The sequence below is a fragment of the Ursus maritimus genome, unplaced genomic scaffold, assembly GCF_017311325.1.
Source record: "Ursus maritimus isolate PB19 unplaced genomic scaffold, ASM1731132v1 scaffold_31, whole genome shotgun sequence".
NCBI lineage: Eukaryota > Metazoa > Chordata > Mammalia > Carnivora > Ursidae > Ursus > Ursus maritimus.
In genome coordinates, this window is record NW_024425675.1 from 12,874,320 (window position 1) to 12,892,359 (window position 18,040).

Genomic DNA, 18,040 nt, shown 5'->3' on the forward strand with positions numbered 1-18,040 from the left:
AACAGAAGAGAAGTGTGTCTAGAACCAGCCCAGAAGAACTTCATCATTTAAGGAGTGGGTGAAAGGAGAGAGTCCTGCAAAGGATCAGCCAAAGAGACAGACGAGCAGACGAGCCAGGAAAGTTTGGGTCATCTGTTCAGACATTTACGGAGTATCTTGTGAGCAAGCGTTTCTGCAGGCATTGTGAGAAATACTGCCTTGAGTAACGCCCCTAGTCTTGGGAGACTTGCCCTCTAGTTGTATCCCAGAAACCAGAGGAAGAGAACTGTCCCAGAACCAGATACTTCTGCAAAGTCAGGTAGGATGAGGACTGAGAATTATCCATTGGACTTACCACCAAGGAACTCTCTGGTGACCTTGTCCATGACAGCGGGTGGAGCAGAAGCTGGGTCTCAGTGGGTGATGAAGTGAGGGGCGGAAAAGGAAATGGCGGATCCTTCTCTGACCATTTTTATTTTATTATTTTTTTTTAAAGATTTTATTGATTTATTAGACAGAGATAGAGACAGCCAGCGAGAGAGGGAACACAAGCAGGGGGAGTGGGAGAGGAAGAAGCAGGCTCATAGCGGAGGAGCCCGACGTGGGGCTCGATCCCATAACGCCGGGACCACGCCCTGAGCCGAAGGCAGACGCTTAACCGCTGTGCCACCCAGGCGCCCCGACCGTTTTTATTTTTACTGTGCACTAGTGAATATATTTTTACATTCTAATCTCCACACAAGTCACCCTGAAGGCACCAGCTTTGGCCAAAAGAAGCAGAAACAATGGACTACCAACTTCCATGTTGCTATGACTAAATGTTTTGTCCAAGCGCCCAGGACCCAAGCGGGTATTTAGGTTTTAGGCCATAATAAACTCAGAGGTTTAGTAGGATTGGGATTTTCTCCTAGAAGAAAATATCTGGACTGTTTGAAGAGCCATGCAGACTTTTCGGCCTCATAACAAGAAGCCAGCCCCTGAGTAAGAGCTGTGGTGGTGATGACATCCACTATTCCACGCTGGTCGCTCTGTGTTTACTTTGTTCCCAGGTCCCTCGAGACTGTTGCTAGCAGACCCCACCCTTTTCCCCCCACTCTGTTCATTTTCATTTCTTCACGTTTGATCACCAAGGGCATGGTCCGCTCTGACAATAAACAATGCCAAGAAAGACAGTTAGAGGCCATGGGGTGGTTGCTGCTGAAGCCAAAATCCTAAGACGAGCCCACGTAGGAAGGAAAGCCACAAGTGTTTGACATCCTTGAAGCTAATATTTCACCAGAAGCAGACCATCCGGTTGCCTGTCCCTCCCTCCACTGCTCTGCTTGTAGGACCACACACTTTCCAGAAACCCATGGCATTTACCGCATTTCCACTTCCCGCCTCACCGAAAACGCTGAACCCTTTGTTGGTGGAGGTTTCTGTGAAAAGAATGAAATTACAGAATTTGTCTAATAGAAACCCACTTTTCTGAGGAGCCTACTTAGGATGCTTTTATCCTGGACTGAATTGTTCCTCAGAACATCTCCCCTGGAGGGGGGCTTAGAGAAGTCAGCGATGGGAAGGACCTTTCCTACCTCACATCGTGACAGATGTGAGACCCATGAGCTTCAGTTCCCGTGCTCCTTCACACAGTCAGTGGCACAGGTGAAACCTTACCTTCGTCTGGGGTTATTTATTTATTTATTTTTTACTGTTAAGTGTGATGTCTTGGGATTAGGAAAGGTCAGTAGTAATACCTGGTATTTGTTGAGTGTATACTACGTGCTAGACAGTGTTTTGCATTTTGCGTGAATCAAGTCATATCATCCTTCCAACCGTCCTACGAGGTTGGCGCCATTATTATTAAATGAGGTTATGTCACAGACAGGTTCCGTAACTTGTCCAGAGCCCCCCACTTATGATGTGGTGGAGCCAGGCTTCTGGCCCAGAGCTCACCTTTCTTTCTTTTTTTTTTTTTTAATGATTTTTTATTATATTATGTTAGTCACCATACAGTACATCCCCGGTTTCCGATGTAAAGTTCGATGATTCATTAGTTGCGTATAACACCCAGTGCACCATGCAATACGTGCCCTCCTTACTACCCATCACCGGTCTATCCCATTCCCCCACTCCCCTCCCCTCTGAGGTCCTCAGTTTGTTTCTCAGAGTCCATAGTCTCTCATGTTTCATTCCCCCTTCTGATTACCCCCCCCTTTCTTTATCCCTTTCTTCCCCTACCGATCATCCTAGTTCTTATGTTCCATAGATGAGAGAAATCATATGATAGTTGTCTTTCTCTGCTTGACTTATTTCACTTAGCATTATCTCCTCCAGTGCCGTCCATGTTGTAGCAAATGTTGAGAATTCGTTCTTTCTGATTGCTGAGTAATATTCCATTGTATATATGGACCACATCTTCTTAATCCAGTCATCTGTTGAAGGGCATCTCGGCTCCTTCCACGATTTAGCTATTGTGGACATTGCTGCTATGAACATTGGGGTGCATCTGGCCCTTCTCTTCACTATGTCTGTATCTTTGGGGTAAACACCCAGTAGTGCAATGGCTGGATCATAGGGTACCAGAGCTTACCTTTCTAACCACTGCGCCATTACCCCCTGAATGTCTGGCACTTCTCTGTCTCCTTTTTTGAAAGGACCTGTTACCAAAAATTCATAGCAATCCCATGACTCATGAAGCATTCCCTGCCTGCTTTGACACAAAACAATGTTTGGAGTTAAATATGGTACGAGAGCATTTCTTACTGAATCTTGATTTAAAATTTTTCAAAGTCGTGAAATAAATCGTTTGGTTTCATCTTGTGTTGGCAAAACGACCGATTCACATTTCCTCCATTTGAGGCTTTCGGCATTTTTGTCACCACAGTCGACGTCGCTGTATCTCACACCGTGTAAACATTAAACATTAAAGTTGTCTACACGATTGCCCTGAGGAAGAATTCAGTGCTCTCTGCTTCCTTCGGGGTTCGTGATAGCTCTGCTTCCAGAAGTTTCGGCTGCAAAAGGCCACCCACCTGCCCTTCTAGTTTACAGGCGCTCACTGGGCAGGGGCCAGGGGCCAGGGGAAATACCTTATAGAAAAGGAAGTAAAAGCCATTAAAATCTGGGGCGCCTGGGTGGCACAGCAGTTAAGCGCCTGCCTTCTGCTCAGGGCGTGATCCCGGCGTTATGGGATCGAGCCCCACATCAGGCTCCTCCGCTATGAGCCTGCTTCTTCCTCTCCCACTGCCCCTGCTTGTGTTCCCTCTCTCGCTGGCTGTCTCTATGTCTGTCGAATAAATAAATAAATAAAATCTTTAAAAAAAAAAAAAGCCATTAAAATCTGTACCGGATGGAAACTCCGCCCGCCTGCGAGGGTAGGAGGGCGTCATGGCTCGGAGACAGCGTTTTGTTTATAATCTGACCACAACCGAGGTAACAGCCACTCAACTGTAGTACGTCAAAATAAATGAAATGCATATAATGGAGCCGAACGCTTAAAACCATTGGCTTTTTCAAGTTCTAAAAAAATGCCTTTGCCTTTCTCTGTCAGTTTTCAGGTTTCCTTTCCATGAGCAGTTAACATTTTTCATCTTCCAAAAAAGCGTGTTATTCTTTGTCTTCACAAATAAAACCATAAATGTTATCAAAACAGTCGCTTTTACCTCCGGGTAGAACTATTTGAGGAAGGCTAAAAATATTTATTTTCTACGTTTTGGGCTTTTCTGAATGAAATCCCACGATCTGCCAGGAATCTTTTCATTGCCATCCCTCTGGAACTGTGTTCTCTAAGAAATGATGTCATGGTGCAAAGAATAATTTTCCTAAAGAATCCCACTGACATGGCTTCATTAGTAATCTCAATTGTGAGTTTTCCTTTTATCTGAGTCATGATAACTGTTTTAATTTCCCATACTTTCAACTTGTTGATGACAAGTTTTGAAACCGTCATTTCCCATATTCCATGCTGCATAGGTGCAGACGAGTCCGTCCCTTCGATTTCAGCTTGACACATAATTAGTGTGATTTGCATTAGCATAATAATGAAGATGGAACTGAGGGGAATAAAGAAGTTGTGTCGAAACAATAGTGGCATCACTTTCATGGCAACAAGTATCAGAACACGCATGTACAGATGTCTTGAATTTTTATTAAAAAAAGCAGAACAGTGCTTTTTTTTTTTTCCTTTTTTAAGCCGTTGTCAAATTCTGACAGCTGCTATGACTTGTTTTATTCTTTAATTCTTTCCTTTCTAATGGAAGGGCATCTTCCATTCATGGCTCCAGCAGTTAGCCGCCTCTAAATGAGACAAACGCGAATCTCCCTGGTGGTCGATCTTTCCACAGCTGTGCTGCGATTCCACTGTGACATCAAATTAGTAATTATAGCTGAGCAGGCTGCTTTTTACAAATGACAGTCTTAGCATGCTGCCAGCAAGCCAGCGACGCAGCAGGGAATCCGGGGAAGTAAAAGAAAACATAACTGGACTCACTTGATTTCTGGGGGATTTGACCTGACTCTTTAAAGAGCCCATGTTCTTGAGAGACAGAGTCCTGGGGATTTACACAAATATGCATTTTGTTCATCGTTCTGCACACTTCTCCTCAAAACTCGGGTCTGATTTTATGAGGGAAAGCAGAGCCTGTGTAATGGAGTCACTGGGTCCCAAGGAGAAGATTCCTTTTAACATCTAACCTGCTCCCCGGAACTCATGTGAAAGGAAACACCTGCCCTGCGATTGGCATTTGTGTAACTATATTGGCAATAATCATTGTTGACACTTTGATAATGGGCCGCGGAAAGCTGCCTGGTCGATTCTTAGGCATTGTGAATTGCACTGGCAATTAAGTGACTGTCACCATCTCTGACATTTTACCTATTACTGACTGGAGGTTCGGGAGAGTTGATCATTAATACCCTTACATCAAGAAATGCTTTCCCAAACCAGTTTTCAGCATTTCTTTTGTAATCTTTAAATTGTAACAAATTACAATTAATGACACCCTCTCTCTGGTTCTTTGGGATGCAGTTAAAGGCAAGGTGACAAAGCTGCTCGGACAATAATGTACACAAGACAGCGGCGTGTCCTTCGGGAATCTTCCCGCCGTCAGCTAGTCATCAGTTAAAACAAGATGATCGCGGCTTTTAATCCCTAAACTCGGCTCATGCTTTAACCTCCTTCTGTAAAATCCCTTTTCTCCCCAGATGGAAGTGAATCACTTCCCTTTGCCAGCCAGGGCTAGAAACGCAGATTCCAGCCCCCAGAGTGCAAGGAATGGGTTCCCATCAGGGCAGAAGAAGGTCCTCAGACCTTAAGTTAAAGGCAACATGAGGAACATCTGCCTCCTGGCCCAGAGATGTTTTACAAAAGGGGCTTCTCGGGGAGGGGCCCCAAACAGCAGTCGTGGATCTGAGTCCCAGCCCCTGCTCTGGCACTAATGGAAGTTTAGGGTTCAGGGATAAATCATTTCACTTTGTCATCATTCGTAAGATGAAAAAGACCGGATCGTATCATTCGTTTTCCTGCTTTAGTGTCAGAATCTCTTGTTTCAAACAAAGCTCTCCCCTCCTGCCGAGGTGCCGATCAGCAGCAGACTGGACTTTGGAAAGTCCTGGACGTGACAGTCACTCAGATCCTGTCTGTTCCAGGTATGGGTGAAGGTGATTGCTAGATTCATGGGAAGAATGTTTAGAACTGTCCTGTTATATCAGCGGATGTCGAAGCAAACCTTAAGAACCCCGTAATGTAAACCATAGGGGTTAGTCTGGGAAGTGGAGTTTTTAAGATTTAACTCATTTGGAATTTGGTAAGAGAGGCATGTGAGAAAGAGGGGTGCTCTTGCAAGCACCTCCCAGGTCGCAGTATTAAAGTCCTCGGGCCTGTATGGCTTCCGGTGGCGTGGAAACTCTCGGTTGCCTTCAATTCATTTTTATGTCTCTGGGATGAATTCAATCCCGCAAGGAGCAGTGCTGTTAGATATGGGGATTTTTTTTTTTAAGCTGACAACTCTTATTCAGTTGGTTCCAGAAAGAGTCGTGGTGGAAAGAAAACTTCAAAATTTAGAATGGGGCCTGAATTTAAGCCAAGCTGCTACAGATGCATACGTTTTAAAATAATAAAATTGTGGAGTGCCTGGGTGGCTCAGTTGGTTAAACGTCCGATTCTCGATTTCAGCTCAGGTTATGATCTCAGGGTTGTGAGATCGAGCCCCGCATTGGGCTCTATGCTGGGCATGGAGCCTGCTTAAGATCCTCTCTCCCTTTCCCCCTCCTCTCCTCTCTTTAAAAAAAAATTAGAATATAAAATAAAATAATAAAATTGTGATGTTCGCTAGGTTAGTATTAAACCAGAAACCATATCGTACTTGGTCAATTGCTTAAGTTTTCAGACTCTGAAATTTTTTATATTATCACCATCAACATCCGTGCAACGGAATCTTCTGGTTAGATCGTAACAGTCTATTTTGTGTGTCCCGCATGCAAGTTAACTGTCACGTCACAGCCTGTGGAGGAGAACCACACTGTCCCCACTGATACCACCCACTTAGCATTAAAGGGCCATTATGTTTTGAAACGCATGACAATATTAGAAAAGCAGTACATTTCACATTTTAAATATTAGCTTGAAAATCTCAGGGACAATAAATAACCAGCAGCTGGGCCCTGCCAGCCCCAACAGTTCTAAGGGGCAGAATCGCACTGGGGCTTCACCCAGTTTTGTGCTACTTAATTGCAGCCCAGTTTCACAGGTGTGTTGAAGTATTTTCTCTTTCTCCATTTACACATAGACGAGTTCAAAATACAAGTGATGAACATTTCACTTGCAGATGCTGGTCACCAATGTATCCATTCTCGCTGCGGACATTACAAGGTAGTGAGGGGCTGTTGGATCGTTTTCCAAGCCATGAGCTTGCATAGACATCCTACTTACGTTAAAGGAGGTTGCTCCATGCACTTGTTGTGAGAAGGCACCTGTTATCTTTGCCACTTCTGTAGGAACTCTACCCACATTCACTAACTTGCCTTTTCGTGTATCCAGTTTGTGGCTTGGATGTTTTGAGAAGCAGAACTGATTTTATTACACATCTCTAACATCCCTTCTTGCCCTAAAATTGATACCACATATATGATGTTATTCAATCAAATTATCTTTATCCTAACTCCAAAGTAAGGATTACCTAAAATTCTCTCCCTCACAGAAATATTTCTGGATAGGATATTTTCAGCCCCACAGACTCTGATTTTTATGAAGTGGTTCAGAAAGCCTGGTGAAGGGGGTTTCATTCTTTCTTTTAATTTTCATTTAGGTGAGCTTGGAATAACAAGTAAATCAGGAACATAAGCAGTCCCTAACACGAGACAATAATTAGTACATATATTTTTTTATGTTGTGCATTCAGCTCCAAGTGTGACAATACAGCCCATCAAAAGGACACCAGGCGGCAATCTTTGACATCAAGGCTTACAATTAGACTTTAAAAATGGGTTGCCAAATGAGCACATCGTACAAAAATTCATTTCTTTCTGAAATACAAGTCCTTTAATCACAGAGAACTATGCTATGCATTATCCTTTGCATTGAAACCTTCTGGTGCCAAAATCCTGTTTGCATTAAACACTCAAGTGTGACAGGAGTATGTTCCATTTTCCTGTTAGGGTTTCTGTCCAGGCGAAAATAAAAACATGGCTCTGTATTATATAAATTTTGGCTCTGTGCATTTTCACTATACATGTATTTTTTACTTTCCTATTGGTAGTGGCAATGTAAAATACGATAGACTCTTCTAGTATAATTTAATGTAATTGTAGCACAAAGATAAAACCCAGTATCATTTTCGTTTGAATTCTGTGTATATGAAGGTATGGTTTTGACCGTGAATACAGATTTCAAATATTTGTGATGTTTTAAAAAAAAAATGCTTTCTGACTTATCTAAGAGATAATTTGATTTTTTAATCTCACTAAAATAAGACGTCTGTATCATTTCTCTGGCTTTACTAGCCCTTACCATAGGCAGTATTACTAAACTCCGCACACATGACGGCAATCGTGTATCACATCGCAGAGCCCAGTGAAGTAGGTAAATATTTACATGTAACCGACAAGTTAACTTCCGTTTGAAACACGATGTAAGTTCTTTTGCTAAACATTTATTTTTGGATTTGTTTTCAGAAAAATCTGAAAAATTTTAATTTGAAATTTTAAAGTTTTTAGTAAAAGCGCTAACTGTTTTTAGAAGGGCTGTTCTAATGCCTAGTTTTGTTTCATTAATCTCCTTTCTACCATTCTTTCTACCTTTGCCTCCTTGGCCCTCTCGGGATCCATAATTTCCCTCTGGCCACAGAAGTATAGGTTCATTTCTAAAAACGAGAGTTGTGGACTTTGTCGTTGTTAGTTCTGCATACTTTCTCCTTTTTTTTTTTTTAAATCTCAAAGCCCTGGCCAAATCTGTCCTTAGAGATCATTTATGTCTTTTATTGACCCCTAGGGAATAATCAGTAATCGCTTATATTGAGAAGCATTTATACACGGAAACTATCCGCATGTTGGTTATCTTCAGGCTCTGACACAGTTGGGTGTATATCCCGACTCTCACGGCCATGTTCGTTTGTGTTGAGTTACATATAAACCATTTCTGACCGTGACCACTATTGTTACATAGTATGTTTCTTACTAATGAAGAGTATAGACTCGCAAGAGACGGATTAAGCAGCTGGTTCAGAAAGTCACAGATAGTATAAAAATGTTAAATATGCCAAACTTTTTAAAAATCTTGCTCTGGATTTATCAGCGAGGAGTGTTTCTCTGGCTACACAAGCCATCCTTGAGCACATGACCCACAAATAACACTGACGATGTTTGTATATAACCCTCCACGTGGCAGGCACTGCCCCAAGCTTTGTATGTGTATGAACTGGATCCAAGCAATGCTGTTGGCTGATCCCCATTTAAAGAGGAGGAAACCGAGTCACAGAGAGGTCAAGTAACTGGCTCAAAGCCGCACAGCTAATAATGGGAGGAGCTGAGCTACAACCCCGGCAGCTTGGATCCAGTTTGTGCTCAGAACCTGACACTTCAGTCTCTGTGCCGTGCTGGGCCATGGCCAATGGACCTGGGGTCTGGCATCACCCCGCGGGAAAGCATGAGGGATATGCATCCTGCTAATTTTATCCGAACGATGGAAGCCGGATAGCTAGGTTGCAAGGGGAGTGGTGTCTCTCCGCTCACGCCTTTGCATTTGTGCACTTACATGTCGCATTAGAATAGGTGAATGTCATTTGGGGTCCAGTCCACCCCAATAGAATTACCTCATCCAAAAGAGAAAGTAACCTTGCCTCATTACACTTGGGCCGTGCTGGACCCTACGCTGAGTTTGGTTGTATGCAGCCTCCCTGGGCTGCCCCGGGGCCTGGGAGCAGCTCCCAGAGCCCCCCCCCCCCCCACCGCGGGAGTCCTGGCCCCTGGGAGGATGGGGGAGGGTGATGGAGCTCATCTTTCTTGGCATCGCCTCCCCGCAAGTACCTTGTGTGGTACTGCAATTCCCCTGTCACACTCGGAGGCTCCCAGCCTCCACGAAACTGGCCAGGAGAACATAATTCAGAGGGAATAAATAAAGACTTAACCTACTACCACTTCAGAAAGGTTGCTGACCGCTGGCTGGGAGCCAGCCTGGGAGAGTCCGCAGTTAAGAAGCGATTCTGAGCTGATGTCTTTAGCGCTGGTGGTTTCCTCCGCCCTCTGGCTGGTTCTGCATTGAACTAGAAAGGTTATGAAAGACACCCATTAAAGAACCAGACCAGTGACTTCGAGGCTTTCAAAGCTCTCCTAAGTGCAAAGCAAAGGGTAGACTCCATCGCTACCCACGGTTACTTCTGTGCTGTGCTGCAGACCTCCCCTTTGTGGGCCTGTACACCGAGAGTATACTCGCTCATTAACTCATAGCCTGGTCATTTTCTTCATTCAAAAAAAATTGCGTTTAAATATAAATACTTCTCATTATCAGAGGGATATATTGAAATTGTTCTAAAAGCTAAGCAATAAAAAAGAAAAAAGACAAACCAAGAAACAGACTCTCAACTATAGAGAACAAACAGATGGTTAGCAGAGGGGAGGCGGGTGGGGGAAACAGGTGAGGGGGAGCAAGCGTACATTCACCGTGATGAGCACTGAGTGATGTAGAGAGTCGTCGAATCACTCTATTGTATCCCTGAAATTCACATGACATTCTGTTGACTATACTGGAAATGAAAATTTAAAAAATTTTTCAAAAGCTAAGCAGTAAGGTTTTCTTGAGCGTGAATCACTGCCAGGTGACTTTATCTTCCTCACCTAGTTCTTAGTAGAAAAGAACAAAGTTCTTTTTTTTTTTTTTTTTTTTAGAAAAGGTGTTGTATGCAGTCTAGGTTTTAAATCCATACAATTCGTCGAATGTTCCCATCGAAGGTAGCGGTGACGACAAATGGCACTCGCTAGTTAAGTGTGTCACACGGGTGTCGGCGGAGTTCTCAGAACAACTCCACCCGAGCTGAATGGCAAAGCAGCAGGCAGCCCGGGTTCCCGTCTCCACGTGAGAACTGGCTTCCTTGTTGCGCCTGCCAGGCTGTGAGACCTTCGCTAAGACCTTCGTTAAGTTGCATGATCTCTCTGAATTCGGTGTCCTTGTCGGTATGAATCTAGGGGGGTAAGAGTTAAGATTGTTGTGAAGAATAAACAAGACGATGCATGTAAATAAGTGGATGCAGGTGAAATGCCTATTAGCGCAGGACCCAGAGCAGCTGGCGCTGCATGGCTTGTTCCCCCTTCCGAGCCTGAGGCCACTGCCTGGAGGGGCCCAGAAACCTGGCCCCAGGCCCTGACAAAGGAGGGCGTGGAGCCAGGGTCCAGAACATCGGGGTTCGTGTGTTCAGCACCCTGGGGGCACTCCCACGCGCTCTGCCCCACTGCAGACACTTGGGGGTGGGTATGTGTAGACCCGTGTTGGATTCCGCCAGCAGCTGCCCTGCTAAGGATCTGCCTTTGCCTCCTGAGCCTTTCGGTAAGCCCTTAAGTCTTTTAACCAATCTGGTTGCCCTTTTAAAAACTTGATCCAATCTAAATACGTCCCTAGTGCCTGTGAAATTCACAAGTGAGCTTAGTAATAGAGTACAGGGTGCCCGGAGTTTTATGAGCTAGGATTAAGTTTTCCCTGTCACATGAGGTAATCCTGCTGGGGTGAACCCGAATGGCATTCATCTTCGTGAATGTGCCTGGAATTACAAACACCTATCCACGGTGTCACTTACTGCCGCGGCTCTGCTCTGACATCCCCGGCTTCAGGTTTCCCTTGCTCGCACGGAACCCCAAATCCCTCTGCCCTTCTTCTCTTACATGTACGGAGTGAGTTGTGGAGCTGAGGCCGGTACCCTAATCCTTAACAGCGTCACCCACACACGCTACCACCCCCCCCCCACGCACAGTTAGACACCAACACCCGGGGTGTCCCCTTGGAGAATCCGCTCCTCCATCTCTGAGTGTGTGTGGAGATCTGGCTTGAACCTTTCTTCTAAGGCATTTCCAGGTTTGTATCCAGGGCAGTGTCTCACTGCCCTCTGGGTCTGTGAAACTTCAGACCCTATTCGCTGTGAAGCAGCCTTACATTTATAACTGTGCTGGAAGCCGCCTGACGGTTGAGCACGGTTGACTCAAACATTTCGCGTTAATGAGCTGTCGTCACACGTAGGGTTTTTTATGTCACATTTATGACGTTATTTTTAAATCATTAATGACAGATTTAGGGGGTCAGACTAACAGGCCCCTCCATCGTTTTTGTGAAGAATGGCTTTGTGTTTTTATTTCCTCAAAACTCTGGACTCAGCATGGAAGTGTTTGAAAGTAGAGGAGTCTCCCCCAAGAAGGGCACTGTTTATCCGTTTTGCATACTCATGCTGCCTTGTGTTTTGTGTTTTTACCTACTTGCTCTCCTGTCTTCCTCTCACACTAGATCACAGACTCCTTTAGAATAAAATTTTTGCATTTTTGCATTCCTGTGCATGCCGGTCCTTCGGTAACTGCTACTTGAATCAAATCTTTGGATTTCTGATCTTTGCTATACCTGCTTTGTAAAGGTAATTATTTTGGCAGTAGCTTTATCAAATTAAAAATTGCAAAACTTCCGGGGCGCCTGCGTGGCTCAGTTAAGCGTCTGCCTTTGGCTCAGTTCACTATCCCCGGATCAAGCCTTTCATGGGGCTCCCTGCACAGCGGGGGGTCCGCTTCTCCCTCTGCCCCTCCCCCCATTCGTGCGTGCGCCCTTTCTCAGATAAGTAGAATCTTTTTTCACGATTGCAAGACTTCAAATTTTCACAAAGTTAAAATGAGTGGCAGAGCTACAAATTTGGAATTGCATAATATATGTGCATATATGTGTGGGCACAGACAGATGTGAATAGTTTACATAAAAGGAAAAGTTCAGGCGTTTGAAAGATGGTTCAGTAGGTCTATCCAATGGGTTTTCTTTTATTGCTCTGAATAACGGGGAGGCAATGTGGGGAGCAGGAAGGAGAATATGTTCTTTCCTTGGATTATTTTATTTTTTCATTTAGCTCACATTTACGGGAAAGAGAGCCATTCAGACATTCATTGGTATACTAAGACCGTGTCTGATGTTGGATTCCTTTCAGCTGGAAGAAATAAGATATGATTAGCTAACAGGAGTGGGGAGGGGCTTTTGGTTGGTCTTGAACTCTCCCAGAATGCAGGTTGCACAAAGTTAAATGGAATAATCCACACTTTCAAAATTATATGCCCATATTATCCTATAGCATAAGCTCAAGTTTTTTACTGCTTTGTGACCCATGTTTCGATCGTCACCCATGACTTTGTGTTGTGACGGACAGTGTAGTGGCCAGCTCACCACCCTCTTGTTTATTCATAAAGGATAGAACTGTTCATCTTAGTATGTTTTATGTGAAAAGAAGACCTTTTCCTTCGGCATTGTCCAAATGCAAACAGAATTTTCTTCTTGGTGGGGTGGTGACCAGGAAGGCTTAGAAGGGACAGATGGCCAACCTCTGGCTGCATATTCTCCCTGACTGAGAAATTAGATATGATTACGGATGGTGCTTTTCTGAGACAAGATAACCTGTTATTTGTAACATGAAGCCCGCAAAAGCTACCCAAAAAGTGTCAGGGTTGTGGAGTTGGGTTGTACCAGTAAGAAAATTGAAGGTTCCTGACAATTCCAAGAATACAAATTCTATACTTAGAAGACTTCCTGTAAGAGAGTGGATCTAAGAAAGCAGTCAGGTTTATGCCATGAAGTCTGTTACAAAACTTCGTAATATGGAGTACGTTTGACCCTCCATTCCTAGTGGGAATGCTTCCAGTGGTCGTAGCTCACTGGTGCCCCCTTGCGGTAGTCAAGCCACCTCACATTTTGTTGCCTCGGGTCAGACGCCTGCCGTGAGCGAGGCACGCTCCATTTCCGGGGGTGGAAACTTGACCTCTGGGGTTGGAAGGTATCTATTTCTTAGATTTTATTCAAACTTCTTTCATTCCCTTTGTTGTTTGTTTTAGGCCAAAGAACTACCGACTTTAAAGGATAATGATTTCATTAATGAGGGCCAAAAGATTTATATTGATGACAACAACAAAAAGGTGTTCCTGGAAAAACTGAAAAAGGATGTTGAGGTAAGAAAAATCAATGTAAAGGACAGCCCCATGCTAGAAATGTCACCACTCTTGATTTTGAAAAGCTTCTTCAACCGTCCATTTAAATCTGTAGCCAAGGCAAAAACCCGTATTGGACGTTACGAAAATCACATCTAGACAGGTGCATGTCCTGTGTGATCTGGTCTAGGAAAGAAGTGTGCTGCTTCGGCAGCTCCTTCCCTTAGATGACCGGCCAAGGAAAGCGCCTGATGTCCTCTGCGGGGTGTCCTCACCCTCGGGTGGCCACGTTCTTGGTGGGTGGGGAGCCCGTGCGGTCGCAGCCGGCTCACGCGGACCGCCCGCAGCGACCAGAGGGAGGTGCTGCCCAGCGATGACATTTTGTCACCCAGCAAAGCGTTTCAAAAACAAATGTTGAGTAACTGTGTGGATCTGGGGTTTTCTTCCTCCAAACCCCATCTCGGTGTTAGTAAGCACAGCCCCGGTCACGTGGTGCTTCAACATTTCCACCAGCCTCTGTGAAAGCGGCGTCACGAGGCCCACCGAGCCTTACACGTGGCGGGAACAGCGCAGAGGCTGTTCGTGACCCCAGCGGCACGGGGTGGGGGTGGGGGCGGGTGACACACAAAATACTGTGTGAAAATGGGCTTTTCGTCTCTCGTGAGGGAGGCTGTTTTTCTTAACTGCAATTTTGTGTAAGAATTAAAAATATACTTTTCCCTACCCTTTTGTTGATTTTAAAGGCATCACAGCTCTCTTGTCAGACGTCCTTTTATGAGTCCTTTAGAAATTAATTCGGGGGAAAAAAGATTTTCTGGAGATTCGTTAGGTTTACAAGACCGTGCAAAGAGAATTCTAACGTAGACAGTTACTGAACAAAGGTTTTCTGAGCGGCTACTTTCATTCATGTGTATGTGTAAGTGTCGTATACTTTTTATTTTTATTTTTATTTTTTTACTTAGAAATACAGTTCCCCCCACACCAGTACAGCTCTGCTACTTACGAGAGAGGCTTGAGTGGAAAGTTTTCTTTTTCATGTCATTAAATAAAAATAATTAAATGGCTCGAGCCAAAGAATGAGTGTCTTGCATTCGACTGTATCCCCCGTGAGGACAGAGCAGTGTCACAATTTCCTTTTTCCTCCTCTGACATCTCTTTCATTGTAAGACACCCATACTGACCCAGTGGGTTCATAATTATTTTTAGGTCATGAATTATTTTCATAAAAAATGTTTACTTTTTTTTTAACCTCCCTGGTGTATATACTTCAATTAGAACCTAAATAGTGTTTATTTGTGAAGGATACAAGTGTCTACTTAAAAAGAAAAGTAGAAAAAAGTGTTTAACATGTAACATTTTTTTCTCCAGTCTTTCATTAATAAGCATTTTTTCCCATGTTGCCAGTGATTATTGTTAGAGTACATATTAGGTAAACATTAAACATTAAACATTTCCCCTACTTTGGTGTCAACTTGATCTGATAACTATTCTAGGTAGACTTGCTCACTTTCGGGTTTTTATTCATCAATCAGCAGATCTCTGATCTTGAGAATAATACCAATTGAGCAATTATGGTAAATATCCTTTAGGGTTATGTGCAATTTGCAAAAAACAAAAACAAAAACAAAACAAATTTGTTTCCATCGTTTTTTTCTGTTGGCTGTGTCACTAGGATAGTTAGACTGCAGATACGATGTAACAGAAACAGTTCACATTTACAGTGGAATTACATAAGGATCCTCTCAGCCCTTTTGTTGTCTCTAATAATGTCGTTGATTAGAGGATTTGATAGTTTAATCCCATGCAGGGCTCGCACTTAGCTGTTTTGTTGAAATAGAGGCAGGGCATAAAGAATTCTTTCATTAAAAAAAAAAAATCTCAATGGCTGATACAAGTATCTTTAGTTTTGAAATTCATGCAGAAGCATCATTAAATTTTTAAGCAGGTAATTATGGTGAAGTGGCTTGACATCTGATCTTGATAAATGAGACTAGAATTTAATCTAGTTTTGTTTTTTTCATTAACACTGTGCTTTATAATTTAGCTGACTGGCCTGTTTGAGTACAGTTTTCTGCTTCAGGGTAGGGGGTGGGGACAACTCTTTGCTTTCTACTTAATGCTTAAGGTTAAGGTGGAAGATGAGTTTATAACAGCTCAAGAAGGGATCTATTTTTGTAGCAATACGAAAAGAATTGTCAGGAGAATCTAGCTGCTTTTTTTTTCCTGCAACTGAAACCTGCTCTGTTCGTATACCCTGAAAATATTTCAATTCAGAAAGTTTTGCACGTAACTACGTATCGGTGAGGCCTTTCCTCCGAAAGACAGTGCTCTACGGAGAGCGAGAATCACTTTGGCCTTCTGGCCTGCGTGTTGTCAGCTCGGATCATGACAGTGGACGGTGGAGAGCTGGCACCCATTTTCTTGTCATTGGCTCACACTGGGAGCCCAGGGGCGTCGGGGGGCCCCTACCACAGGGCATCTCAGCTGTCGTGTTTATGGGCCCACAGCCGTGGAAATGGGTGGAAGGACGGAGGTGGGGGTGGGGATGGTGGGCCACCGGCACTGACGGAGCCACTGGTGGAGCCTAAACTCCTTTCCAGAGTCACTCTCTCTTTCATTCGTAACGATGAGTGCGGATATTATCCCAGTCTATGGATGAGAAAACTGAGCCCAGAGACTCTGTAATTTGCTCAAAGGCACACAGCTACCAAATTCAGACTGGGATTTGAGGCCGTCAGAGGCCACACTCCTAAACTGCCCCGCTATAAAATGCAAATTTAAAATGTTTGTGAGAACACTGTTGAGACTTTGTTTCCTGATGAACGCCCCAAAGGAGGATTATTACAACTTTTAACAAGTGATACGAGATAACTGTTAAATAGGGCTGGTTGGACTTTTAATTCTGCTTTGCAGATGTGTTAAGAGGTGGTAATTCAGTAGAACAAATGTGTTAATAAAGTTAGCAAAGAAAGCGAATTTCAATGTTGTGAAGGAGAGGTTATTAATGGCTCTCTTACCACATAGTTTTCTAGAAGGGTTTGTGACAGGACTCATTAAAGATCCTGAAGAAGATTCTAGCTCAAAGATTTGGCATAAAGAGGAATCAATTATGAAGGAATCAGATTAGGTGGGATATTCTGAAGAAAAAAGCCGACCAAAGGTCTGGCAGATTATTATTAAAAAGTTGAAAAGGAGGAAAGGCAGGGGACCTAAAGATTATAAAGATTTATAAATTATCATGCTTTGAAATCTCTTTAAAAAAATCAGTAAGTTTGAGTCAGAAGCGTAAAGGGATAAACAGAAAACAGAGCAAATATGTATTAAGTTCCTTAATGTCAGCTGGAGGCAAACCCCAGCAGTGGAGCCCTTAACCCCTTCCCTCCTTTCCTTCCCCTCAACGTGGCGTCTTCCAGGCCATGGTCATTTCGTGATACCCAGCAGGAATTTTCTCTAACAGGAATCTCAGGTTTATTGCCACATTTCAATCTGCTCTCCTTCCGAAGAGATTTAAAATTAACTTTGTGAAGATAAGAGCTGGTCAGTCTCTGGGCTTCTCCACGTTTCTCCTCCTGGCCCACCTCCCTTGAATCTGCCTGTGTGGAAGGTGTACATTTGATGAAAGTCTTTCTACCGTAATAACACCACGGGCAGTTCTGTCACAGCCTCTGTCGTTACCTTCAAGGCCCTGTTTTCATCACCTAAACTACATTCGCTCTCTCTATCCCCTCCACCCTCCCGTATGAGCTTAGTGGTATTACCCCATTTTATAGTTAGAATAACTGAGGCTCAGAGAAGTGAACTCATTGTCCAGGCACAGAGCTAGCAAGTGAGAGAAATAAGATTGAATCTCCCATCTGACTCCCAAACTTATACTCTTTCTAAAGATTTTCTGGTACTTTAAGTAAAGAGTAAAGGGGTCACCCTTAGCAGCAAAACCTATGCTCTTCCCCACTCTGCTGGCCTTGGTCTTCCATTTCCCTCTCGGCGCCCTGGATCTGAAAACTTACGCAGTACGCTCTTGGGACCGCAGCGGCTCCTTGATCTTGGGTGTGTCAAAGCCGCTGCTTCCCTGGAGGCGTGTTTTCCTTGTCACCAGTGGTTTCGTCTGAAGCTCTGGATACAGAGCTGCCTTACGGGGAAGGAGCCTGGGCAGTGGTGTGACTGCAGAGCTCAGTCGCGGGGAAGGGTCTGGCACTGTGAGCAGACCGATGCGAGAGGGGACACTCGGGCCTGGAGACTTCTCCCCTCCACCCCACCCCGAGTGAGGCGGTCCAGCCCCGCCCCCCGTCATCCCCGCCGGCGGCCTTTGCAGGTTCCTTACGCGCGGCCCCCTCCTTGGGTAAGAAAGCACACCGGGGAGAGTGTCTGAAAGCCAGCCGGGTGAAGGTGGAACAGACTGCCCCGTTCCTCGGAGCACAGACGCGTGGTCCGTGGT

At 44.3% G+C, this 18,040-nt stretch overlaps 1 protein-coding gene across 2 annotated transcripts in view; it reads left to right on the forward strand.

Moving 5' to 3' along the window:
* The window catches only part of PIP4K2A (phosphatidylinositol-5-phosphate 4-kinase type 2 alpha), a 177,611-nt gene that overhangs the window by 147,953 nt on the left and 11,618 nt on the right, over positions 1-18,040 (forward strand). For both annotated transcript variants that reach the window (XM_040645330.1, XM_040645331.1), the window contains exon 7: positions 13,513-13,626. In XM_040645330.1, the coding sequence (XP_040501264.1) occupies positions 13,513-13,626 (114 nt within the window). The remainder of the gene's footprint in view (positions 1-13,512; positions 13,627-18,040) is intronic.